This window comes from Colobus angolensis, unplaced genomic scaffold (assembly GCF_000951035.1).
Source record: "Colobus angolensis palliatus isolate OR3802 unplaced genomic scaffold, Cang.pa_1.0 Scaffold616, whole genome shotgun sequence".
Taxonomy (NCBI): domain Eukaryota; kingdom Metazoa; phylum Chordata; class Mammalia; order Primates; family Cercopithecidae; genus Colobus; species Colobus angolensis.
In genome coordinates this window covers 653,599-680,758 of record NW_012119777.1, presented here as the reverse complement: position 1 = coordinate 680,758, position 27,160 = coordinate 653,599, and the positions used below count along the sequence as shown (strand labels likewise).

The window sequence follows — 27,160 nt, the reverse complement described above, 5'->3', positions numbered from 1 at the left end:
GGTGTGTGCTGCTTTCTCTGGGAGGACATCTTTAATGTGTTCTGCCCATGAGCCTTAATGTAGAACTCTCCTATTCTACACCCTCCTTAGGAAGTGATGAGTTTCTGCTCAGCCATGTTTCAGCTACCTGTATTCTATAGCCTCTTTACAAACCAGTTTCTGTCTTCCTATTCATCACACTTCAGACTCCCCAGTGGCCTTTTCACAGGTCAGAGCTTCCCCATGAAGTTATGTCTCTCAGCCTTCCTCATTCCATTCTACTTGCTCTGCTTTTCTGCTCTCAGATTTTCTGTTTTTGGTGGACGATGGAGGAGCAGGGATGCCCTGGTACCCAAGACTGAATTGAGAGATGGGGACTATTGACAGGTGCCTCCCTTTCTTCTCTCCATTTTCCTCTGCTGACCTATGGAATCTAGTGCCTTCCCTTACCTTTCTTTTCTCACAGACTTATGAACATAACACAGGCAGACTTAATCCTTTAAGACATGTGGAATGGACATGGAATTAACCAATATTTAGCCATTTTTGTCCTGTATGTGAGGTTTTCAACATAGGAAGCACAGGCTGTCAGCTTGCTGCTGTGTTGAGAAATGGAATGTGTATTCTCTAAAAGGAAGGAAAAGAAAGAACCTAGTACTTCTTCCTCCCCAACACTACTATTAAATCTGTTTCCCCCCTCACAGGCTAGAACTCTTATGAACATAGTACATACTAAAAGTTGAAATGAAACAATGTCATTTCCAAACACTGTAACTAGGGCCATAACACGTTTAACTTCAGATTTAATTTTTCTATTTCCCAAAATAAAATCTAATTTGTAAAACCTCCATGTAGGCTTTTGCTATATAAATGCGATTACAAGAACTATATTATCACACTGAGTGGAGCTCAATTTTCACCTGTCAGACTGGGTTTGATTCCAACTATAATAGCCACTGACTCTGTTGGATTTCAATGGTCTCACCCATTTTGTGAGAATAGTTAAGCTCATCAGTCAGCTGTGTTGTTCAAGCCAGTGAGGGAATAGAGGATAAAATCAACTGAGATTTTGCTAAGGAATGGCTTCTAGGGAGCTGTTTTGTCACTTTGAGCTATCTGAAAATAAGGCATAGAGCAATAACACTGAAGCAGTGTGGGGTTCAGAGCCACCTCTTTTACGGAAATGTTGTGTGTGGAGGCAGTATTCCTACCTTTCTCGGGTCTCCCTGGAGGACAGAGTGGGAACACTGAGTCCTCTCCCATGCTTAGAATGAAGATCAGTGTCTTGGATTTTTAGACCTGAAGCTCCCAGTGAGTTAGGCCATTGCATTGGCCTTCCTGCGTCTTGGAGCTCTATGACTCCTAATGCTTTCTGTGATGGTCAGAGGTGCCTGAGGTACAGGTAATCACTCACCCTGACTTCTACTCTGTCTTTAACCAAGCATGGCAAGGCCAGAAGGAGTTCTGAAATTCAGCCTTTGACAGAGACTTCAGATCAAGGCGTATTTAAAGGGCTATGTCTGGACCTTTCCGACCTTTAAGTAGTAGGTTTCTCACTCCCCTGAGCTCCAGTGCCTCATATGCACACTGGCTTCCTCTGAGACTGGAGACTAGAGCTGGAAGCATTAACCCATCCCTTTCCTCTCTCCTCTGTATACAGAAGTGGGAAGGCAAGGGATTTGAACGCTTGTGCAAAAAAGTGTGTTGTTGAGATTACATGAATGTGATTTTATCTGTGTGCATGTGTTTTTTTTGTAGTCAGAGTATGTATATTTATAATTCAGGGGGTATTTTGTACAATATGAAACTGTGTGGATATGTCATGTAAGTCGATGTGTGTATCTGAGAGATATGTTAATAAACACATGTATAAGGTACTGAATTTGCATTTAAGTGTGAGTATTTGTGTGAATAAGCATATGTGTATATCAAAGTATGAATAATAATTTGCTTTAAGTATGTATCATTAATATGCTCCCATCATGCTATGAGTTCCAGGTTACTGAATACACACTCTTTGTGAAGGCACATGCCTAGTTACATACCTGACAGTGTGAGGTTGCACATAGTGTGTATACATATGAGTATACATAAGGAGTGTGGGGTTAATGAGGATGTTGAGCATCCATTAGTGTATCAGTATTTACTAAGGTAGCTCTGGTTCTGAGACCCCTCACCTCTGAGGGACTGATTATCCAAATAGGTGAAAGGAATCCCAAAGAAGACCATGCCATAGTCAGTTCTAAAACTTTGTTAGGCTGGTCAGAGGTGCCTGAGGTACAGGTAATCACTCACCCTGACTTCTACTCAATCTCTTCACTCAATCTGAACAGTGAAGGCCTACACAGAGCTTCCTCTGTTTCAATACAGAATCCAGATTTTTTAATCTAATGTTTTTAATCTAAACATTGAGGAAGACTTGAGAAAGGAAAACATACAAGAATGCAAAGCAAGACTTGTTTGCAAAGAGTACAAAGCTGTCAGACTTGAACAAAATACAAAATGCAACATACATTTAAGTGGATAAAATTACCAAGGTTATCAGGTTTACATCGATATGTATATGACAGATGGCAATGATCACAGTCACAAAGGTCATAATTTTTCATCTATCAGCCTACAAAATCAGAAGTACCATGTTCTTTTTTAGGGGGTCCAGGTATGCAGGAAATATTCAAAATGTTATTATTTTGGAGATCAGGCTGACATTGTACATTGGAATTTCTGGCTTCAAATTCTTTTTCTTTTTTTTAAATTTTTTCTTCCAACTTTTATTTTAGATTCAAGGAGTACCTCTGCCAATTTGTTACAGGGTAAATTTTGTGTCACGGGGTTTTGGTGTACAGATTATTTTATCACCTAGTTGATAAGTATATCAATAGGTAGTTTTTTATCCTCACCCTCAATCCAACCTCCATGCTCAAGTAGGCTCCAGTGTCTGTTGTTCCCTTCTTCGTGTCCATGTGTACACAATGTTTAGCTTCCACTTATAAATGAGAACATGTGGTATTTGGTTTTCTGTTCCTGCTTTAAGTTAATTTGCTGAGGATAATGGCCTCTAGTTCCATCCATGTTGCTGCAAAAGACATGATTTCATTCTTTGCAAATGATTTTTCTTTATTTCTTTTTGTTGTTTATTTCCTTTAACTTAGGTATGTGATGTTCTCAGTATATTGGAAGCAGAACAAAATTCTGGTCCCTTTGTCTTCTTTTTCTTCTTGTTTTTTTTAGAGATACTTTTCTCTTTCAACAGAATGTGACATCCAAGATAGGACATGTGGTGTTTCATTTCTGACTCTTCCACAGTCCCAAATGCTACTTGACTCTAAGCAGGCATGACCCAGGCTCTTGTGGAAAGCATTTATCAGGCTAACCACACTACTTTTTAAGTTTAGTAGGGGATTTCAAGGTGAAAGGAGCATATAGTAGAAATGTCAGAATTTCTCTGATTGATGTTCCCAGAGGCCCCTCATCATTTGAGTCTTTCTAAAGCTGGTGCCACTCCAGGATGCACTGAGGACTCTAAACTTGGCTCGCAGCCCTTTGCTGAAGCCCAGTTTCCACTGAAACGTACCAAGGTTTCTGGGCAGTTTTGAGAGCCCAGTAAAGTTGGTTACGATAAACTTACAATCACACCAATCTGCAATTGTAGGGTTACGAGGGCAGGGCAGAAAGGATGTTTAGGAAGAAACTTTGTTGGAAAAAAAGGTTGTTGGGGATATTGACGTGAGAATTCTGAGACAATTCATTATATCTATGTAGAAATATGTTGGTGTGTGTATATATATGTATATGTGTATATATGTAGTATATGATGTGTATATGTAGTATATGATATGCAACATAAATATACAGACATATATAATGTGTTTGTATTATATAAAGAGATAAATATGTGAAACCAAAGAAAATGACTGAGGCAAGTCTCAATCCATTTAGAGGTTTATTTTGCCAAGGTTGAGGACACATGCCTAGGAGAAAGAGACACAGTCACAATAGAATGCATGGCCTGTACTTCTGAAGAGGACTTTGAGGGCTTCAATGATTAAAGGGGAAAAGTGGGCAGGAGGGGAAATGGGAAAGAAAAAAAGAGGTAGGATATGATCACATTCTTGTGAGGCTTTGATTAGGCTGCTGAATCCAGCATGTTGCAGGTGAAAAGGGTTGGTGAGAGGGAGCAATCTATGTATTTCACGCTCATTAAATCTGCACTTGACATAAGGTAAGCATAAAGTAGAGGAAGCAGTCAAATAAGCGTTTGTTTCAGGGTGGATGTGGGGATGATTTCTAGTTTCCTCTTAACATGAACCTTTGAAGACAGGCTGTTAATTTACATTACCAGGCTGAGGGAGGCCTTCTGTGGAGGCATACAGCCTTCTTTCTGTAACTATGTTTAGGAACAAAAGGAAAGACAGATATGTACGTGTAATTTAGCTTTGAAGCTTAACTTTTCCCTTTTGGCATAGTAAATTTGGGATCCTGAGATTTTCTTCCTTTTTTTTCACATATATACACACAACACACACACACACACACACACACACACATACACACATATATATACAAACTATATATCACTTTAACCTTCTTTTCTTTTAAAGCTCTTTGTATAAAATGTAGTTCTTAAAGTTAATCATTTCAACCTTACTAATGTGAAAAATCTCAATATCTAAATATTTCCATCACATTTGCCATTCAAAATATAATTGCCTCTTAATATACGTATGTCACTAATTGCTAAAAATAAAATTAAAAAAAATTATTTGTGGGGTAAAAAAAAAAAGACCCCACAAATAATTAGATTGTTTCAAGTTCATGGTAACCAACTTTATCCGGGTATTCACAAAACCCCAAAATAGGCCGGGTGCGGTGGCTCATGCCTGTAATCTAAGCACTTTGGGAGGCTGAGGTGGGCGGATCACTTGAGGTCAGGAGTTCGAGACCAGCCTGGCCAACATGGTGAAACCCCGTCTCCAATAAAAACACAAAAATTAGCAAGGTGTGGTGGCAGGTGCCTGTAATCCCAGCTATTCAGGATATTGAGGCAGGAGAAACGCTTGAACCTGGGGGACGGAGGTTGTAGTGAGCCAACATCGTACCACTGCACTCCAGCCTGAGTGACAGAGTGAAACTCTGTCTTAAAATAAAATAAAATAAACAAAATACTCCAAAATATTTTTACACTTGTCTCTACTTAATCGAGCAGGGATATTATGTTATAAAAGTGTAATAATTACAACAATAATATACTGACCTCTTTGTCTGACTATATTTTTCGGATTCTTTCCTCTAAGCTGTAGTAAAGCTCTTTTGTTGCTTTCTGCAGCTCCCCAGGAAGAAGAATTTCCTAGCTTGATTTTGAAGATTTGACCTGTGAAGGGTAACATGAGATGGCTTTTACCTACCTTAGTTCTTCTTACTCGCCCGAGCGTGGTGCTCTTATCAGCTTTCTCTCCACCATCTAGGGCCCATTTCCATATTTAAGTAGGGAAATCAAATCTGGTAGGATGGGAAATATAGACGTTTATGCTCTGCCTTCTCTAATTTCAGGGAGAATCCTGTTGATCTCAACAATGTAGTGAAAGTTCTAGACATTGTAAAAGCAAGAAAATGAATGTACCCTGATTGGAAAACTGTTACTATTTGAATTGTGTCCTCCCCAAAATTCATATGTTGATGCCCTAACCCTTCTTACCTCAGAATGTAACCTTACTTAGAAGTAGGGTAAATGCAGATATAATTTGTTAAATTAAGATGCGGTCTTACTGGAGTATGATGAGTTCCTAAACCTGGATTCCTTATATAAAGAATAATATGAATACAGAGATACATACACAAGAATGCCATATAGACAAAACAGAGAGCAAGGTGATGCATTTAAAAGTCAAGGTTTCCAGCCAACCACCAGAAGGTAAGGGAGAGACAAGAGACAAGTTCTCTCTCATGGCCAACAGAAAGAGCCAAACACCTTGAACTTGGGCTTCTAACCAGAACTGTAACACAACAAATTACTGTTGTTTGATTCACTTAGTTGATAGTACTTAATTATCTGAGTACTGGAAAATGAATACACCAATAAATACATTTTAATTCGTTGATTTTTTTTTTTTTTTTTTGGAGATAGAGTCTCACTATGTTGCCTAGACTGGAGTGCAGTTGTGCAATCTCAGCTTACTGTAAACTCCAGTATCTGGGTTCAAGAGATTCTCCTGCCTCAGTCTCCCAAGTAGCTGGGATTACAGGTGCCTGCCACCATGTTAATCTATTATTATATGTCATCATCTGTAAATAGTTATACTTCATATGCACCAGTAAACTTTTAAATAGTTTTAATGAAATAGTTTATCTAGACACTTACCCAAAGGGTGGCCTTATATTTATGTAAAGATAGATCAACACATTATTGAAAAACCAGAAATAGCTTTAAGTGTTTCAGTAATTGATTTCCTTTTTTTTTTTTAAGAGATGAGGTCTTGCTATGTTGCCCAGCAGACTGGTCTCAAACTCCTGGATTCAAGCTATCCACCGTCTTGGCCTCCCAAAGTGCTAGGATTACAGGCGTGAGTTATCACACCCTGCCAGTAATTAATTTTCAATAGAAGAATCAATTCTATTCAGTGACAGAACAATGTTTTTATGGTGCTAGAACAATTGGATATCTGTCTGAAAAAACAAAGTGAAACTCACCTTCTACCTCTAAGTAAACTATCTTTACTTGAGGTGTAAAATAAACCTAAATTTGAAAGCTAAAGCTATAGAGCTTCTTTAAAAAAGTAAAGTAATATTTTCATGAACTTGGGGAAAGCAGATTTCTTATACAGGACACAAAAGTCATTAGCCACAATAGCAAAGAAGATCAACAATTGATCGTCATCAAAATGAAAAAATACTACTTCAAGAGAGACCAATACAAAAGTGAAAAGTCAAGTCACAGACAGAGAAAACATTCATAATGCATATATCTGACAAAGAAAGCCCCGTAATCAATAGAAAGGACAACCAACTCATGAAAAATACAAGCAAATGATTTAAACAGGCCCTGTACAACAAGAGGCAGAGAAATGGCCAATGAGCATATGAAAAGGTTTATTATTATTATTCAAAATTATTATTCATTAGGGAAATGAAAGTTTAAACTGTAACAATTTAACAATATAAACTAATTAGAACAGCTAAATTAAGTGCACTTTTCAGTGTTTTCACACTAAGTATTGGTAAAAATGAGGAGCAACTGGAGCACTCATAAATTGACTCTCTTTAGCAATTTCTAATAAAACTACAACTCTGTCGGGAGCCGTGAGGCCCGGAAATTGCCACGGCTTCTGTTGCTCAAGCTCCATATCATCAGAGACAAGATGGCGTATTTCCGGGTTCTTCATTAACAACTTTTCCCGTGCGCGCCAAACTTTTTCGCGCCCAGGAAGATAATGCAGCCTACAGCGCAGGCGCAATTCCATGCCCGGGAAAAATACCAATTAATGGCGCATGCGTGATTGTAATTTGAGAAAACACAGCCCCCCGTCACTGCCCTGGCCCAACCTCTTCCCCTGCCAGCCTATATAAGGCATTGCACTGCCACCATTAAACGAGACTTGATCAGGCTATTTGTCTTGTCTCCATTTCTCGTGTTTTCTTGTCTCCTCCATTCCCACTCCCCCTTCCAGGGTCCGTTCACTGTCCTGCAGGACGGGACACAACTCCTTTTGAATGAGCAATTTCACTTCTAGTTGCATTCTTCAAATAAATGGTTTATACATCCACCAAAAATGTCTGAAGATGCTTATAGCAGCTGTATTCATGACACCTAAAATGTGGAAACAACCCAAATATCTGTCAATCAAAGATTAAACAAAATGTGCCACACTTATGCAATAGAATGCTGTTCATCAAGAATAAAAAAGAATGAAGAACTGAAAAAAAGCAAATATAGAAATAGTATTGTGGAAGTATGAAGCACTTGATGAAGAGTAAATAAGGAGCAGAATCTAATGCTTTAATATAGTTGGGGGAAAGATGACCTACAAAAAACCCAGTAAAATTCGTTTTAGTCTACGCAGACTTAACAGCGAATTGGTGAGATTTTCAAACAGTTTCTACAAACCAGGTTGTGTTCTAAGTGTTACTATGCTCTAAGTAGTTTTTTTTCTGAGCATTTAAAAGGGTTAGTTTAATACAGTGGATAAAACTACTGGCTCTGTAGCCAGCAAGGAGAACCAGTAGCCTTATCCACTGTATTAAGAGACTAACCCTTAAAAATGTTTAGAAAAAATTAGAGCACAGTAATTCTGCATATAGTTGTGAACCAAAAGTATCCGAGACAGGTCTCAATCAATGTAGAAAATGTATTTTGCTGAGGTTAAGGACACACCTGTGGCACAGCTTCAGGAGGTCCTGATGAATTGTGCCCAACATAGTCAGGGTACAGCTTGCTTTTATACATTTTAGGGAGGCATGAGACATCAATCAATAAGTTTAAGATATATATTTTATTGGTCTGGACAGGCAGGACAACTCAAAGTGGGAGCTTCCAGGTCATAGGAAGATAAGATACAAAAGATTGCATTCTTTTGATCAGCCTTTCACTAAATACACAATTTACACATGAGGGAGTGGATAGGGGAGTAGTCACTTATGCCTTAGTCTGACTCAGTGAATCTGCATTTTTACATAAGCAATAGGGCAGAGGAAGCAATCAGATGTGCATTTGTCTCAGGTGAGCAAAGGGATGACTTCCAGTTCTGTTCCTTTTTCCACAGCCTTGAAAATAAGCTATCAATTTTCATTGCCAGGGTGAAATTCAGAACTGTTTTAGGGTAAAGATCTTGAGGCCCACAGAGAAGGCAGGTATGTAGCTTTTTAACGTTGTAGCTACCTTTTACAGGAATAAAATGGGAGGCAGGTTTGCCTGATACAGTTCCCAGCTTGATTTTTTCTTTTGGCTTAGGGATTTTGGGGTCTCTAGATTTATTTGTTTTTCACATAGTACAGCAATGAAGTATAACAAAAAAAGAAAGAAATTTTAGACAGGGAACACAGCAAATTTATCATTTACTTACTTTTTTTGAAATGAAAAATCCTGGAATATATGCTTTAGCAAATGAAATTGGTATATAATAAATTTCAACAATTGATAACCAAGTATAAATTAAAACTACTTATGGATGCTATGTAAAATAATTCCAGGACTACAACAATCTGACATGCCTCAAGAAATGCAGAACATATTAGAATGTTGCACAAAATATGGCCTCAGATAGGAGTGATGTCAGAAATTTAGAATTCAGGCTCCATTTCAGTCCCTACGAGTCAGAATTTTCATTTTAACAAGATCTTGAGGATATTTACATGTCCACTCAATTTTACAAGCATTTAATTTTCCTTATGAACAAATAACTGTAATTTGAGATCTTTCTACTTTTTTTGACGTAGGCTTTTATTGCTATAAACGTCCCTACCATACTGCTTTTGCTGTCCCATAGGTATTTGTATATTGTACTTCCATTTTCATTTGTCTAAATAAATTTTTTAATTTTTCTGTTGATTTTTTATCAACTTATTGGTTGTTCAGGAAGATGTTGTTTAATTTCTATGTATATGTATTTTCCATGGTTTCTCTACATTGATTTCTAGTTTTATACCATTGTTTTCAGAAATAATACTTGATATGATTTTGATCTTCTCAAATTTGTTAAGATTAGTTCTGTGGCCTAACAGATGATCTATCCTGGAGAATGTTTCATATGCAATCTAGAAGAATATGCAGTCTGCAACTGCTGGATGAAATGTCTGTCAGGTTTGTTTGGTCTAGAGTGTAATTTAAATCCAATGTTTCTTTATTGGTTTTCTGTCTGGGTGATTTGTTCATGAAGTCCTCTACTATTATTATTGCAGTTCCTCTCTTTCAGTCATTTGTGAGATAATTTAAAAAAAAAAAAAAGCTTTTCTTTTCCCGGCCATCAGACAAAACGAAAGATAATTTAAATTCCAGAGACAACATAAAAGTTGTTCCAGGCCGAGCGCGGTGGCTCAAGCCTGTAATCCCAGCACTTTGGGAGGCCGAGACGGGCGGATCACGAGGTCAGGAGATCGAGACCATCCTGGCTAACACGGTGAAACCCCGTCTCTACTGAAAATACAAAAAAAAAAAAAACTAGCCGGGCGAGGTGGCGGGCGCCTGTAGTCCCAGCTACTCGGGAGGCTGAGGCAGGAGAATGGTGTAAACCCGGGAGGCGGAGCTTGCAGTGAGCTGAGATCCGGCCACTGCACTCCAGGCCGGGCCACAGAGCGAGACTCCGCCTCAAAAAAAAAAAAAAAAAAGTTCCAGAAAACTATGGTCCAAAATAAACAGAAAATTGATGTAATTATGGACAACTGAATTAATATTAAAGGAAATAATTGATTTTCTTTTGATGAATGGGTGCCTTTTTTTTTTTTTTTTGAGACGGAATCTCGCCCTATTAACCAGGCGGGAGTGCAGTGGCGCTATCTCGGCTCACTGCAAGCTCCGCCTCCCGGGTTCATGCCATTCCCCTGCGTCAGCCTCCCCAGTAGCTGGGACTACAGGCGCCCGTCACCACGCCCGGCTAATTTTTTGTATTTTCAGTAGAGACGGGGTTTCACCGTGTTAGCCGGGATGGTCTCGATCTCCTGACCTCGTGATTTGCCTGCCTCGGCCTCCCAAAGTGCTGGGATCACAGGCGTGAGCCACCACGCCCAGCTGGGGTGCCTTCTTTTATAGCGGTATGTTTAGTGACATAGGATGATGTGTCATTATTTTTCTAATCATACCATATATTCTGTATTCCATGTTGAATAATTATTTAATTATATTTTAATAATTTTTTTGTTGCTTTTGAAGTTCAAGTAACCTAAACAAATATATAATCATAGCTATAAGATTGAATGTAAATTTTTATATAGGGCCTAGGAAAGTATTATACTACAGGGGACTAAATTTGAGAAAGGAAAGGGAAGAGAAAAAGGAAAGTGTAAGGGCATTTATTCCTTGCACTCTGCGTAGCAGGAAGTAGAGTCTAAAGTTAATGGAGGTTGGGCATGATGATTTATGCCTGTAATCTCAGCACTCTGGGAGGCCAATGCTGGAGGATATCTTGAGCCTAGGAGTTTGAGACCGGACTGGACAATGTAATGGGACCCCATCTCTACAAAATAAATAAATACATAAAGACAGGTGTGGCAGTATGCACCTGTAGTCCAAGTTGCTAGGGATGCTGAGGTGGAAGGATTGCTTGAGCTTGGGAGGTCAAGGCTGCAGTGAGCCATGATTGTGCCATTGCACTCCAGTCTGGAGTGAGACTGGAGTGAGACTGCATCTTTTTTTTTTTTTTTTATTATACTTTAAGTTCTAGGATATATGTGCATAGCGTGCAGGTTTGTTACATATGTATACTTGTGCCATGTTGGTGTGCTGCACCCATCAACTCGTCAGCACCCATCAATTCATCATTTATATCAGGTATAACTCCCAATGCAATCCCTCCCCCCTCCCCCCTCCCCATGATAGGCCCCGGTGTGTGATGTTCCCCTTCCCGAGTCCAAGTGATCTCATTGTTCAGTTCCCACCTATGAGTGAGAACATTAAAAAACAAACAAACAAACAAACAACAAATGAAAATCTACAAAACTTTTTCATATTTTGGGGAAAAAATGGAAAAAAACATTTATATCTATTTAAAATATTATAAAGACAATACAATAATTAAAAGGAAGCTGTAAACATATTATTTGGATCTGCTTCAGTCTACTGTGAGGAATCTCCTGGGAATTTCTAGTCATTACACCTATGGTCGAGTCCCAAGTGTCTGTTGGCTGCAGGGTTGGGTTATATACAGGGCTTCTTAGAGAAGGCCAGGTCTAAGAGACATCTACAAATACATTTGGCTTGGACAGTGAGCAGAAAGGGCACGTCTTCCTCTGTTGGGAGCCAAGTAAGGTGTGAGAGTGTGAGAAAAAGCAGACCAAGAAGGCAGAGACTGTTGAGGCCTAAACTAGGGGGCAAGAGAGAACAGAAAGGGAGGAATAGGAAGTGGAGAGGCAAGTGCTCAGAGGCAAAGGACTGGAAATCAGGGGTACCAATATTGGGAAGCAGGGTTCAGAGTAACAGGCTCAGATTAAAGGGTGTGGGAATTAGTGATATATCAGCAGGTAGTTTGCTAACAAATATTTCTTCTGGGCTAGATAAGTTTGAAAAGAAAGAAATAATCTCTTCTCTAACATTTGTAGAACTCAAAAATCAAAACACATACTCTTGTTTGCTTTATTGGTAAGAATTTTTTCCATCATTACCATTTCTTCTATGCTAGATTTTATTTCTTAGGCTAGTTTGGTGATTGATGTTTTCTTATAAAATCATCTATTTTATGTATGTCATCAAACATATTATCATAATTTTGCATACTATTCATTATATTTAAAGTTATATTTCTCTAATCATAGCTTTATTATTATTTTCATTTTTCATCCTTTTTGTAACATTTTCTTGACTGTCTTTGAAAAAAAGATTCATTATATTCTTTTTAAATAATCAACTTTGGTTTTATTTTTAACTCATTCATTTATGCCTTTCATCTTTGTTAATTGCTTCTTTTGACATTTATTTAATTATAATCCTAGCTTCTTAAACTGAGAACTTAGAAACTTAATATTTTTCCAGCATTTTTTCCTATAGTCTTCAAGCTATAAGTTGTTTTGGATGTCATCTTGCCTCACAGTTTCTGCTATGTGATATTGTCATTGTTATTCAGTTTAAAAGATTGTTTTTCTCATTCATGTGTTTCTGGAATAGAGAAGGTACTTAATAAATGGACGTTGTTATTGCTTTCGGAGTCTTTCATTTTATATTATTATATTAATGTTACTATATTAATAAAATACAGTATTAGGCTAATTCAATAGTCCAGGTTAGACAGTGAGTTGATTTGGAAGAGAGTATTTTGTACTCAGATAAAGACAAGTTGGAAGAATAAAGAGAGATATTAGAGGTTGAATAGAAAAGACTGGAACAGGTGTTGGTTAAAAAATAAGAGAGTACAGGATGACTCCTAGATTTCTGATTTAGAAAACTGGGTCATTTTTATGAAAGTTATAAGCTTTATACAGAATATAGTGTAGGAGGAAAAACAGTTTTAAGAGAACATAATCAATCTGGTTTTGAAGATATGAGGTTTTTTTCTTTACCCACGAAAAATCTAGATGGAAATGTCCAGAATAAAGTTTTATCTTCAGACATGGAACGTGAACACCAAAACTGATTTTCAGAAATTCATTTGAAATTTATTATTGTATAGGTGAAATATGAGGCTGTGAAAATGGGGGAGATAATTTTACAAGTGACTTGAGGATAGGCAAAGGGTACATCTCTGAAGAATGCCAAATATAAGGTTGGAAAACATAAGGTACCCTGGAGAGGTGGGGGAAAGAAATAAGAAAACTGAGAATAGTCAGATAAAGAGCTGACTAGTGGGAGAATATTAAGAGAGATTGGTATCATAAAATAATGAGGGGGAGAAAATTTCCAGAACCATCAACAAAATATGTGTTGTTGAAAGAATTAGATGGTCACTGAAATGAGTCAACTGATTTTTTTTTTTTTTCTTTTTGAGACAGGGTTTCTCTCTGTCACTCAGGCTGGAGTACAGTGACACAATCATGACTCACTGCAATCTTGACTTCTGGGCTCAAGAAATTCTCTTACTTCAGCTTACCAAGTAGTTGGGACCCACAGGCATGCACCACCTTGCCTGGCTAATTTGTACACTTTTTTGTAGCGATGGGGTTTCCCTACGTTACCCATGCTGGTCTTGAACTCCTGGGCTCAAGTGATCCTCCCGCCTCGGCCTCCCAAAGTGTTGGGATAACAGGCTTGAGCCCTGTGCCTGCCCTCAATTGAATTTGACAGTTCCATTTTGGTGTTATTTTCCATAGTGGATATAGCCTGGATACCCGATTTTCTTGGCCCTTTGCATACAAGAACTATCAATATTAAGACTACTTTCCAGAGAAGCCTAAAGAGCTTCATATCTCCACAATTCACATGGAATTAACATTTGACGCATCAGACTCCCCTCCAAAGATACCACATTGACCGTAGTATGTCTCTTTAAAATCATATACCTGGATGGAGCCTTTGTCAGACTGGTTTAGAAATTCCTTTTATGCATTCCTCAGCTTTATGGAGTGAAGGCATTGAGGTTAGACATGCAGGTTTCATCCTCAGTTCTTCTACTGCCTAACTGCATAATTTGGGGCAAATTACTTAATCAATGTAAATATCAGCTTCTTCATATGTTTATTAGGGATAAAAAATTTATTTTCTTTGTCGAATAATTATGATTGGATCATATTATGGATATGAAGATAATTGTGTCTGGCATATGGCACATGTTCAAGAAATGCCGGCTATTGTGTTTTTTTGAATTTGATACTAGCCTGTGGTATTATTTATCATAGTGTAGTGCTTAATTTATTGTAAAATTATGGCAAGGTTTGCCTTTTTTCCTCCATTCCTTCCCTTTCTTCTTTCCCTTCTTCCCCACTCCCTCCTTTCTTCCTCCTATTCCTCCTCCTCCTCCGCTTGCTCTTTCTTCCTCTTCCCCCTGGTGCTCTTACCTGCCTCCACCTTCACTAGTCTTTCCTTTTCTCCTCCTTCTTTTCTTCCTCCTCTGTCATCTTTGTCTCTCTCTTTTCTCCAACTTTCTTACTGTTGTGGTTTCTCTCAATATTTAGGCAGTGCTTTATAAAGATAACATTGGGTGATTTTTGCTGAGTCTTAGTTTGCTCATCTGCAAAATTCATGTATGATCTATCTCCAAGAGTTGGTGTATGGATGAAATTATATAACACATATAAAATGTCAACAACACAGGGAGCTCCAAACAAGTGGGATCAATATTTATTTTTCTTAGGGTGTTTTTTTGGACCAGTCTATTACCACATATATGGGCCTGCGTGTCCCAGGGATGTTTTTGGCATTCTTCTGGATATTTTCCAAGGAAGTATAAAAACATTCACATTTCAAACATGACTTTGTTTGCTCAGTGTTTTATTCCAGAATCAAAATTTATTTTCAACAATACTGGAAACCAGATTTCTCATAATATTGTTTAGGTATTTTACTAGGGATTTACATTGGCAGACATAACTTAATTATAATGTTTATTGCTATTAAGGAGAATTATAGACTTAATATACTTCAGAAAATTTGATGTGGCACAGTTCAGGGAATTCACTTTTCTCAATAAATGTGAAACACTGACAGACTTGGAGAGAAATGTGCAGCTCTGGGAAACTAAAATAAAATTGAAGTTCTTTGAAAATTAGAAATAATAACTCAGTGAGTCTTGAAGTGCCAAAGAGATGTTATAAGTGATAAGCTACGTATTATGTATTATGTTAAATGACTGAAACATCCCTGTCTTCTCAGTCTTTCCCTATTTTGGTCCCCAACAATAGCAATGCTCAGCCTCTGATCTTTTTCCTGACGGGCATTCCAGGCCTGAAAGCCACCCAGTACTGGATCTCCATCCCTTTTTGTCTCCTGTATGTTGTTGCCCTCTCTGGAAATAGCATGATCCTGTTTGTGGTCCTCTGTGAACGGAGCCTCCATAAGCCTATGTATTGTTTCCTCTCTATGCTTTCAGTCACAGACCTGAGCTTGTCCCTGTGTACACTTTCTGCTATCCTTGGTGTCTTCTGGTTTGAAGCCCAAGAAATCAGCCTATATACCTGCATTGCTCAGATGTTCTTTCTACATGGATTTACTTTCATGGAGTCTGGGGTTCTACTAGCCATGGCCTTTGATCGTTTTGTGACCATCTGTGACACACTGAGATACACTACCATTTTTACCAATGCCCGAATTGCCAAGATTGGGATAAGCGTGTTGATAAGAAATGTTGCCGTCATGTTGCCAGTTGTGCTCTTTGTGAAGAGGTTGTCCTTCTGCAGTTCTATGGTCCTTTCACATTCTTACTGCTACCGTGTTGATCTCATCCAACTCTCCTGCACAGACAATAGGATCAACAGCATCCTTGGTCTGTTTGCGCTTTTCTCCACTACAGGGTTTGACTGCCCTTGTATCCTGCTCTGCTATGTCCTGATCATTCGATCCGTCCTCAGCATCCCTTCCTCAGAGGAGAGGCAGAAAGCCTTCAACACCTGCACATCCCACATCAGTGCTGCTGCCATCTTGCCATCTTCTACATCCCTCTCATCAGTTTGTCTCTTGCCCATCGCTGTGGCCATTCAGCACCTCCATTTGTCCACACCATCAGGGCCAATGTCTTTCTGTTAATCCCTCCTGTGCTCAACCCTATTATCTACAGTGTGAAGACTAAGCAGATTCGAAAGGCCATTATCAAGGTCTTAATTCAGAAGCAGTTTCAAATCTAATCATCAGTTATTTCTGATTAGAGATAAAGCCATTTATTAATAAGTGCTTTGCTAGAATGGAGTAATTGTCCCAGAGTGCCCAAACATGCCTTCAACAGTCCAAACTAAGCAACTTACAGGTTATGTGACGTTTATTTAGTCAATTTCTTTGTCAATAAATTCATGTCATTGCCAACTAAATTGTGATTTTTTATTTCTATATAAAGTGAAGAAACATATAAACAATTAATTATATGTGTAAGCAGTATGAAAGCTACATAAAGTATTAATTCAGGCTCTGTGTACAATTATAAAAGTTCACATTTAATGTGAGAAACTTTCTAAATAATTCAGTTATTTTTTGAATGACACACAGAAAACACTTTAATTAGTTTCTTTTCTTGAAATTCTTGATTATTTGTGCGATTCCAAAACAGACATTTTGTAGGGTGGATCCTAAAATGCACATCAATGTAATTCCACGTTGGGTCTTATCTAGATGGAATTATTTTGCCCTTTATTATGTGCAGGGGCTGCCTAATGTAAATGCAAGTTACCATATTATGTGCTCAGCATCAGTTACTGCTGCTGTTAGCTGAAGAGTTAAAAGTTGATAATTACATTGTTAACATTCTAGGAGTAAGAATAAAACTATTTTTCATTCTTTTTTTAACCAAGATTTGCCTTGGTATAAGAGAACCTGTACTTTTGGCTCATATTTCTCTCTATCTCTGATTTTATGGCTTCATTTATGGGATCATTGGACTAGCAATGACAGAGCAAAGGCTGGCTGATATCCACACATAGATACTTTTTAGGTATGTTTATAGCTGGTCATTGAGTCCCTCCTCTGAAGTGAATACTCTCTAGTGAATATTAACATGAGACACAGAACTTTTCATCCTTTGTGTCTCCACTTCAATAGCACATCACATGCAGACTTTCTTACATCTCTTCTAACAAAGTTGCTAGTTCCATGTACTGACAAATTATCCAGGCCTTTCAGCGAAGTCCACTAGTCCATGTATATCCACAGACTTCAGACAACTTCTCCTCCAAACAAAGTTAACAACCAAGAGTGCTATTCACAACTCTGCCCTTTGAAAGTGTTTTCCTTCACCACTCTCCTTTATGCCATTCAAATGTAGTTTTGTTGTGCCACTGCACACAATTTTCGGTTAGCATCAACTTATCTACCAATCTATTCATGAACCAAGCCTGAGTATTTTCCTCCTTTTCCAGAAACTTATCAAAAAAGCCCCAGTGAGGCCATGGATGTGAATTAATGAAGAGACATCCATACAACAGTGACAAGTGTTGTACGATTCTGGGCCAACTATTCATATAAATTATTTGTGCTTTTTGACCTTGTGCATCATTATACCTACAATAATTGCTCAAATGTCTCAGATAGGATAACAACATAAGAATTTTTCCTGTTGCTAAGTATATTATCCTCAATTATATGATTAAGCATCTGAAGAATAACCACAAGTAAAGCCAAAAAATTATTGGGCTGACTATGAGATAAACGTTGTGCATAACTCCATTAATCACTCTCAGTAATCTTATAAGTTAACCAAAGGAGAGCATGATGACATGTTTGAGTGAACAGACTCTTTAAGAACTCTTAGACATAACCTTAGATAACCTGTATCTAAGAGTCCTTAAAGAGTTGGGTATTCTTCTTTGTTTAATGAACAGTTACATTTGTAAATGACCTTAGGCTGTTTGGGGGGAAATCTGGATAATTTTTATTACATACTGGCAGTAACACTGTGGGACACTTTGTGGGGGAGACCAAGACTCATATTCAATTAATGGGCACTGTACACATGAAGTGACTTAAATATTTAAACAAGTTAAGGGATCATGACTTCCCATTATATGGCTAATGTCAGCCTGGTGCTTAGAAGTTCTCTATTGTAAATGTACACTGGGTACATCCTAGAAGATTGTTCATTTAGCTTGTCTCCAGGAAGACTATCATATATTGCAACATGTCACACTGGGTCCCATCACTCTGATAGCCATTCTAGCCTTTCTATCCTCTATAAAAACTATACCCACTTATATGATTGTTAAGTACTGCCATGTGGTCTCAGAATTCCTTCATTCTCATTGTTAATAGGAAGCCTATTTCCACAGAAGCATCTTTCATTGTTAGGTGTAGCCTACGGAGTACGGCAACTGCTGACCTTTGAAACGAACCAGACTTCCTCTTACAAATGCATTCTTTGTGGCCTCCATGAAGACATTTCTCTTCCCTCATGGAGAAAATAATCATGTGGTAAATTCTCTTGTCCCATATGATAAATCAGTTCTAACATGTCAGCTTCCTTGCTATTTCTATAGTCCACATTTTGCCAAGAATATTTGCCATCTCCACCTAATTTTCTGTGGTCACTATCATATCCAGTCTTGAAACAACCATCTCAGTAGTGCATTAGCACAGTTTCTGGGTATCCTTGATGTAATATTGCACCTCAAATCATGGATCAATGCCTTCATGTCAATAAACTTTTCTCTATGTTAATTAATATTCATACTACCACATACTTCCACTGCTGCCTGGATTTAACACCTTCAAGATCTACTCTCCTCATTTGATTCCAGTGAGTCCAATTAAGTAGGTTCTGCAATGCCTTCAGTAAATAAAGTGTTTTCTTCAAAAATGGGAAATGATAGGGCAGTTCCTGTGAAGGAAAGGTGTCAGTTGTGAGGCGTCACACTCAGGTTTGGTTTGTGTAAGGTCTCCAGACAGTAATAAATGAATTATCTTTGAAAAGTAAGAAGGGATCTGCTTCTTCTGGCATAAAATATTCAAAAGTTTCAAGATTTGAAGACTTATTCACTCAATTGTCAACATTCCAGGAATGAGGATCCCATCATTTTCCCATTACTGTATTTCTAGACTTTTTCAAGGTTTTTGACTTTATCACAGAAGATCTGTTAAAACTGAGCAGTCTGCCTTGCAGCTCTGCCACCCTTTTAGTTAAATCCTTTGCCTGATTTTTAGAGCTGTCTAATCTATGTCTGAATGAGATAAAGGTTTCTGTCAGTGTTCCTACAGAGAACATTTAATTTTCGTGGCATATCCTGCATTGTGAGTTGGATGTCCCATTCTGATTAGCTCTTACTTCAAGATTTCTGAGGCAGATAGTAAAATCAGCCCATTCCATAATCTTTAGATGTTTTAGGTAAACATGGAGGACTATATTCAAGATCCATAGTTACCATATAACCTAATACTTTACCTTTCACCTGAACTTCAACCAGTCAATCACAAATGAGTGTGTTAGTAATTGTGATGCCATTGAATTTCAAGGATTATTGTCAGCCCTCTGACCACTAGCAATCAGATTTATCAATTGACCATGTTAATGATAATGTGCTTCCAGGGACCATGAATGAGGAACAACTGGAGTTAAAGAAGGAGGAAGAATAAGATGATAGAAAACACCTCATTGAGTTTGATGCTGCATTAATCAGGGTTCAATCAAAAGCCAGAAATCATACAATAATTTTAACAGGAAAAATTTAATGTAGAGAATTATTAACAAGGACCAAAAATAGTGGGGAAATTAGCTTGTTAGATAGAATTATAAAGAATTCAGTAGAAACAGCTATAAGGGGCACCCATTACCCCAAAGGCTGAGATAAAGTCCCCAAGGAGGACTCCTTTCCTTGCACTAGGCTGAAGTCACAAAAGTACCTTGTCAGTGAGGTTTTCCATCAATCTGCTCTCTGATAGTTGCAAGAAAGGCCTTCCGTAAGAAAGTGCCAAGCCCCAGAACTCTCTAAGTGCAAGGGAAACTGCTGATTGCTGGGCACTGCTGTGCCTGGGAACTGGAAAGACTGTTCTCTCCAGGAGTATAATGAATTTCCATGTGTGGCTGTGCCTGTCTTCTCTGGGTAAGTTGAGTGACTACCTTGCTAGAAGACTAGTCCCATGGGGCCCGTGATGTGCACACACATATTCAGGGATAAGGAGAAGATACAGAAGAAGCTATCTCAGCTGCAGTGCTGGCCTATTATGCCTATGGTTCCAGGTTATGCCATTACTGTTTCAGCAGAGAGCTGGAGAACAAGTTCAGTGGTGAAATGCTGAAGAAAGCTACGAACTGCTGGAACCGAGCCCTGGAGGAAACACACCGAGCCAAGCAAGAAGAAAAATCATAATTTGTAGGAGTCTGGTTGGCAAACCACAATAAAATCAGGGAGAGAAAAGCCTCTTCTTTTCCTTTCAGTGTGCCTCCACTACCCTCTACTGACAAATCTTAACATTGTACCAGCTGGCAAAACATTATAAGGCCCAACGTCTTCATCACAGAGCAGGTAAAAAGGAATTTGGAGGTTGAGAAATGGCACATCAAAAATAATTCAGATACCATTATGGGTGACTATTGCCTAATCCTACAGGGTCACCTCTGAAGCCTTATCAAATATGTCTCAGGATACTCGACCCAGGAAAATAAAAAGACAGAAACAATTTATCCATTGGATCCTTTTTCCCATTGCTCAAAGTCTACCTCACGAATCCTTAATTCTCCCCATTTCTGGGTTGTACATACATGAATACCAAGTAAGTACATGTAGATATCTCATCATTCAGTGTCAGTCATGGGTCAAGAAACAAGAGATACATGGCACGGGCCTAGGCTGAGATGTTTTCAGATTCTTCCTGTGTAAAGCCAGCCAATGACTAAATGGGTCTGATTGCTGCAACAGTGATTGGAAAATGAGGCTAAAAGATTTGCGGTGATGCACTAGAAGTAGTGAATTCACAGGGTCAGCTCAAACCTTGATGCTCTATCCTGGAGATCTTGTAGGTTCACAGAAAATGCAGTCAGCTCAGAATGAGGTGTGAGCTATTTCTTCTGTTGTACTGGAAATCGATCCTTGTTCTTTTTTGTTATTGTTTTTGGTGCAAGTTCTGTTATTTAATCCCATAAGTCAATTAAAATGATATGCTTACCAACTTGTTTCCTCTTTTTTAAAACTCCAAATAGAGAAGAAAAATGATCCTGAAAAAGGTATCCACTGGACAAGTCTTTTAGAAAATATGGGGATAACTCCAGGGCAATGGAGAAAGTGCTATGAGCACATAAAGTATACAGAAGTGGTCTCAGGAAGGTTGCTGAGAGAAAAATCCTTCTGCAGGGAATATTTATTATTACTAAGTTTACACCCTTTTATGTTAAAATGGTGATATTAGCAATAATATTATTATTTATTTATTGTTGTTAACAATAAATTAAAAAGAGAAGTAAAGGAAAGCAGAAATGGATGAGGAAGAGCTAAGGCAGCAAGTCAAATCAGAGAAAAAAATGGAAGAAAAATAATAGATTTTATTTCATTTTTTTCTTAAAAATCACCTAAATTTAGCCTTTCTAAGTGAGAGTTCTAATTGTTTTGTTCCCTAAAAAAAATTAACAAACAAACAAACAAAAAACCCCACAACAAAACAAAAACAAACTTGTAATTTTTTCATAGTTCTAGTTGCTTTTTTGACCTGGTGATCCTGTAGCCTTTTCTAGATCTGAAGATCAATTAATTTTCCACTCAAAATGATGTAGATACATGTCAGGAAGTAACAGAAGGATCTACCATAAGACAAACATGAGCCGTATGATTCCATTATGATTCTGGACTGATGCTGGAAAAAATATATCAACATTAGAAACTTGCACTCCTTTTGGTAATACTCTAGTTAAAATATACATTTTTTCCGAATGTGAAAAATCAAATTGAATTGTGTCTCCTATCTGTGTATGAGAATAGGAATGTGAGGAACTAGTGCTCCTCATTTTTCAAAGCCAGTGTAGACTGAAGAGGTGCTCCTCATTACCTGCTAAAAACTGCTCTAGGTTTAGGTTCAAGGTTTTCTGGAAGTTTACCTCTGAAAGTTTCTGAAAGCTTCTTATATTGATTATCCTACTCACTGGTGATCCATAGTTGTCCTCTGAACTATAAGCTCAATAAAAGCAATGCATCTATTTTGGTGACCTGTGTTTCTCAGTAGTTGGAAACAATACATTGTTCATAATAGGTCATCAGGAAATACATATCAAATAAATGAATGATGATGGCAATAGAAATGCTGTTTGTGGTAGGTAACATAAGAATTGATGGGGAAAGGAAGAAAGTTTACTTGTACTATCTATTTTAGAAAGCGGAGGGAGATTTTCTTTTTTTCTTTATATCAGAAAACGTATTTTCCTAGTGGGTGGAGGTTTGAATAAAGATTAAAGTTTGAATGAACAGAATCCTTTAGGATTATCTTCTCTAGTTAGGATAATCTGACTAGGTCTGCAATGCTCTCTTCGTTCAACACTTATGTGCCCCCTTTTCTAGGCATTCATTATATTTTCATAACAGCTGCAATTTTTCCTTTACAGATGCCAGGGCAATAAGTTGAGAAACCTAGGCTGGATATATTGGCTAGAATTAGCATAGGCCTTCATGGTTATTTTGTTCTGGTCCAGTAATAATAAAGAGGACTATTTCAAAGGATATTCTGTATTGCTTTTGTCTGTCATCCTCAGCAACCAGTTCTAAATATATACAGGGCCTAACAAATCTGGTTTCAGTCACCCACCTGCCCTGGAGTGCCAGGGCTGCATCTTCCCAAGTCTGGTGAAGCCTTGAGATAGGGGACTTAAGGCTTTAGGAAAATAATACAGTGTTTAACTAGGACTGATATTTTCCTGAAGGCAGAATATTAGGTATCATAATCCTGACTATATTTCTACTGGCATGATTTTGTAGTAAAAGGCTACTAAATAACAGAAAATTCTGACCTTAAGTAGGGTTCACAGCTTTATCAAAGCTCTACAAATGAGCAAATCTTCAGAGGTGTTAAGCAACTAGGCCCATGTTATAGTATCAGTCTGCTAGTTTACTGGATTCTTTTCTCCAATTCTCTGCCTGTCCTAACTGATGACTACAGCCCCTAACTCCATCACATCACCTCTTGTATTAACCCGAAGATGAAGTCATCATTGTTGGCTGTCTAAGTTGGTTCATTTATCTGATATACTTTGTTTCAGGCCAATAGTATTTTGCTAAATCTTATGTTCTGTTTTCTTTATCTGAAAATCATATGCCCCTGCACAACATGCCAGCAGAATTATACAATTTATTTATTTCTAATTTTCAAAGGTAGTGGGCTGAACAATTTCTCTTCTGAATGTGAGGGTCTGAGTTATTAAGCATGCTGTAACCCTGGGTATTACTTTTTGTTTTGTGAGATTAAGTGCCTTTGAGGACCAATAAATGTTAAGGGGCTAGATATAAGACAATGCAGAAAGAGGGAGCCTATGATAAATTAGAGACCTTGTCACCATTTGTGGGCAGGATTCTACCTCAAGTCTGCCTGTCTCTGACTTCTGTGACTGGCTTATGTTGAGCCTTTTAAGGTATAGACTGAATCTTAGATAGAGCCATTGCTGGATTTGGGCTGTCTTTGATAATGCCTTAGAGTGACTGTCCCCAAATCCTGCACCTGTGTGGAAACAGGATCACATCAGTTAAAGCCTTCACTGTGATTCAGAACCTGCTCACTTAGGAGAGCTCATTATTGACAGACATTGATGAGACAAATCAAACCAAATTCAAACAAAAGTCATTGTTCCCAGGGGACTAGGTGTCTATGAATTCTCAAGAGGATGTTCCTCTGCTAACGAAGAGTATGAGGATATAAACAAAGGTGCAGATTCCCAACAGAGTGCTGGAACAGAGAAGCTGCAGTAGCTGTAGGATCTGAAGGCTTCCCATTCTTGGTCTGGAATTAGGTGGCTAGAAGCCTGGTAGGTGTTCTGGTGAATGAAATTGAATTTCCTTAGGATGGCTTTACCTTTTCCAATGAAAACACTGTAGTTTTGTAGACAACCCTATATCTTTCAGAGGAATGGAGGTAAAAATGTTTCATGGGTTGTTCAACCTAAGAGATCAAGCTACATTTTGGACAAGGTTTATGGCTGAAAAGACTAGTGTCCTCATGTAGCATGGGGCACTTACTTGTATTTACATGATGAATACAGTTGAATACAACAATGTTGCCATTAGTAACTCATTTTTGGTTACTGGAGTTAGGTTGGAAGCTTGTCAACAAAGGCCTCAGGTATGAAACCTTGGGAATGGCCCATTTTGAGGGGATTCATTGAAGGGAGAGGGATGTTGTGTTATCACTTTTTCTCTGTCAGAATTCTGCTCCTCTGACAAGGACAGGCTGTTAGCCACACCACTGGAGCTTTTTATTCTACAGCTCTTGAAAGGAAAGTTACCCAAAGTGTCAGTAATGCTGACACTAGGAGTATGAACAGTATCAAACCCAAATTCCAGAGACAGACACCTGCACTGGTCACCAATCTGAAGGGTAGACACAGAGAAGCCAAGTGCAATAGGAAAAAAGAATCCATGAGCAGACAAAGACAAGAGCTGTGACCTTTCTGAGCAGGGCCAGTAGCAATTGCACTGTAAGGTGGCGAGTACTTTAAACACATACAAATGGCATCTGTGTTATGGGATGCATAACAAGGAAGCGTTGGTCATAAATAACACTAAGCCTGCCTCATAGCTCCTAACTCAGGTCAACATGAGGCAAAGGTCCTTAAAATTTTTTTGCAGCATATAGAATAGATACTATTTCCCCTTTCCCTCACTACTTTCTAGTTTCTTCTAGCTGAACGCAACCTCCTCTTTACCCTTGCCAAGACATGCTCGGAGACTTTCCATGAAAGGACAAATGATCACACATAACCATCCTCTCTGCACCACTTAAGGTGGTCTCTTGCTGTCACTAGCCATCTAAGTCATGAGAGCTGGGTCAGAGGAGCTCTTCCTCCTCTGGTCACTGAGGTGCTGTGCTTACTCATACTGCCCTGCCTCAGGCTACTGTCAAGATCTGACAAATGGTGTTTGCTACCAGACTTGAAGATCGCTCTGAGGTTTTGAGCCTATCTTTTTCTGTGAATACCTGAAAAGTGAATCATTTTACAATGTGTATAATTTTCAGGAACTTATCATCCCTACCACGTATGCTTTTTATTCTCTCTTTTTTTTATTTTAATAATATCCTTTAAAAATAGAAAAAGCCAACATGTACAAAACAGGCCATGGGCTGAGTTTGACTGCATTACAGTTTGCCAACCTCTGTGGTAGACTAATTCTATATATTTTCACAGTCATGTACCAAGATCAATAACATAAGATTCAGGCCTCCCCTGAGTGCTGTTACTACAGCATGCATCTGTGGTTTGTGTGAGTACATGACCATTGACCACACACATGACAGCAGATTGTAACACATTCCACTTAGTTTAATTGAAGTAAAAATCTCAAAAACCTAGGATTTCAAAAAAAGTGGGTACCAAAGCACTTTCTTTCTAGCTAGAAAATTATTCAGAAGTATATTAGGGAATAAGGATAGAAAAATAACATAAAGGTTTTAAATGAATCCTGTGATGAACCTGTTTAAATATTTTCCATTGTTTTCTTTACATAGGAAAATATTTATTATGCTATTTCTTGACACCTAAGATTGAGCTATATTTAATTTAACCAACTATTGAACTTAAATATATTCAGCAAATACAATTAAAAATTTTTGTCTATTGTGCATCTCACTTTAGGCCTTGGAGCAGATAAGCTAGTGACCTATCTGTGATGTTTCTGCTCCACACCTCAGAAGTTGAAGTCTCCACATTCCTGTTGATTGGGATACCAGGACTTGAGCATGCACACATTTGGATTTCTATCCCTATCTGCCTTATGTACCTCATGGCCATCCTGGGCAACTGCACCATCCTATTTGTTATCAGAAGAGAGCATTCCCTGCAAGAGCCCATGTACTATTTCCCCTCCATGCTGGCCCTGTCCGACCTGGTCTTTCTCCTCCCTACCCACTCTGCTGAGAATCTTCTTGTTCAACAACATGGGGGATTTCTGCTGATGCATGCGTTGCCCAGAAATTCTTCATCCATGAATTCACAGACATGGAGTCTTCAGTCCTCCTAATCATGTCCTTTGATCGCTTCATAGCCATTCGCAACCCCCTAAGATATAGCTCTCTTCTCACCAGCGTCAGGGCTTTGCAAATTGAACTGGTGTTTGCTATTAAAAGCATTCTCCTAGTGCTACCCCTTCCTTTTACTTTAAAGAGACTCAGATACTGTAATAAACACCTTTTTTCCCACTCCTACTGCCTTCACCAGGATGTAATGAAGGTGGCCTGCACTGACAATAGGGTTAACTTTTACTATGGTTTGTTCGTTGCACTCTGCATGATGTCAGACAGTGTTTTTATTGCTATTTCCTATGTGTTCATCCTGAAGACTGTGTTGGGAATTGCATCCCATGGGGATGCAATTAACACCTGTGTGTCTCATATCTGTGCTCTACTCATCTTCTATGTGCCCATCATCACCTTGGCTACCATGCATCGCTTTTCTAAGCATAAATTCCCTTTAGCTACGATTCTGAGAGCAGATGCATTCTTGCTGATACCACCCTTGATGAATCCCATTGTGTATTGTGTAAAAACTTGGCAGATTAGGGTAAAGGTCCTGGAAAAATTGGCTCTGAAGCCTAAATGATGGGGCAAAGGTGGAAATTCTATTTTTTTCACAATACATTTTCTTAGGAGAAGGAAAGTGTATCATTCAAATAGGAAATGGTTCTATTTACTTCATAGCTTTACAATTAGATGTATTAATTAATTGGTCAATCAACTAATCCCTAATGAAGATCTAATATACCACAGCTTTTCTTTTCTTTTTTTTCTTTTTTT

The 27,160-nt window shown here is 38.3% G+C and overlaps 2 protein-coding genes and 1 pseudogene across 2 annotated transcripts in view; all 3 read left to right on the top strand.

The window, feature by feature from the left end:
• The window catches only part of MMP26 (matrix metallopeptidase 26), a 253,853-nt gene that overhangs the window by 53,740 nt on the left and 172,953 nt on the right, over positions 1-27,160 (top strand). The gene's annotated exons all lie outside the window — the stretch shown is intronic.
• On the top strand, positions 15,395-16,429 carry LOC105527316 (olfactory receptor 51F2-like). The gene is given in 3 exon segments (XM_011963612.1): positions 15,395-16,183; positions 16,186-16,377; positions 16,379-16,429. Coding segments are annotated over 3 exon segments (1,032 nt in total).
• Positions 26,038-26,966, top strand: LOC105527337 (annotated as a pseudogene).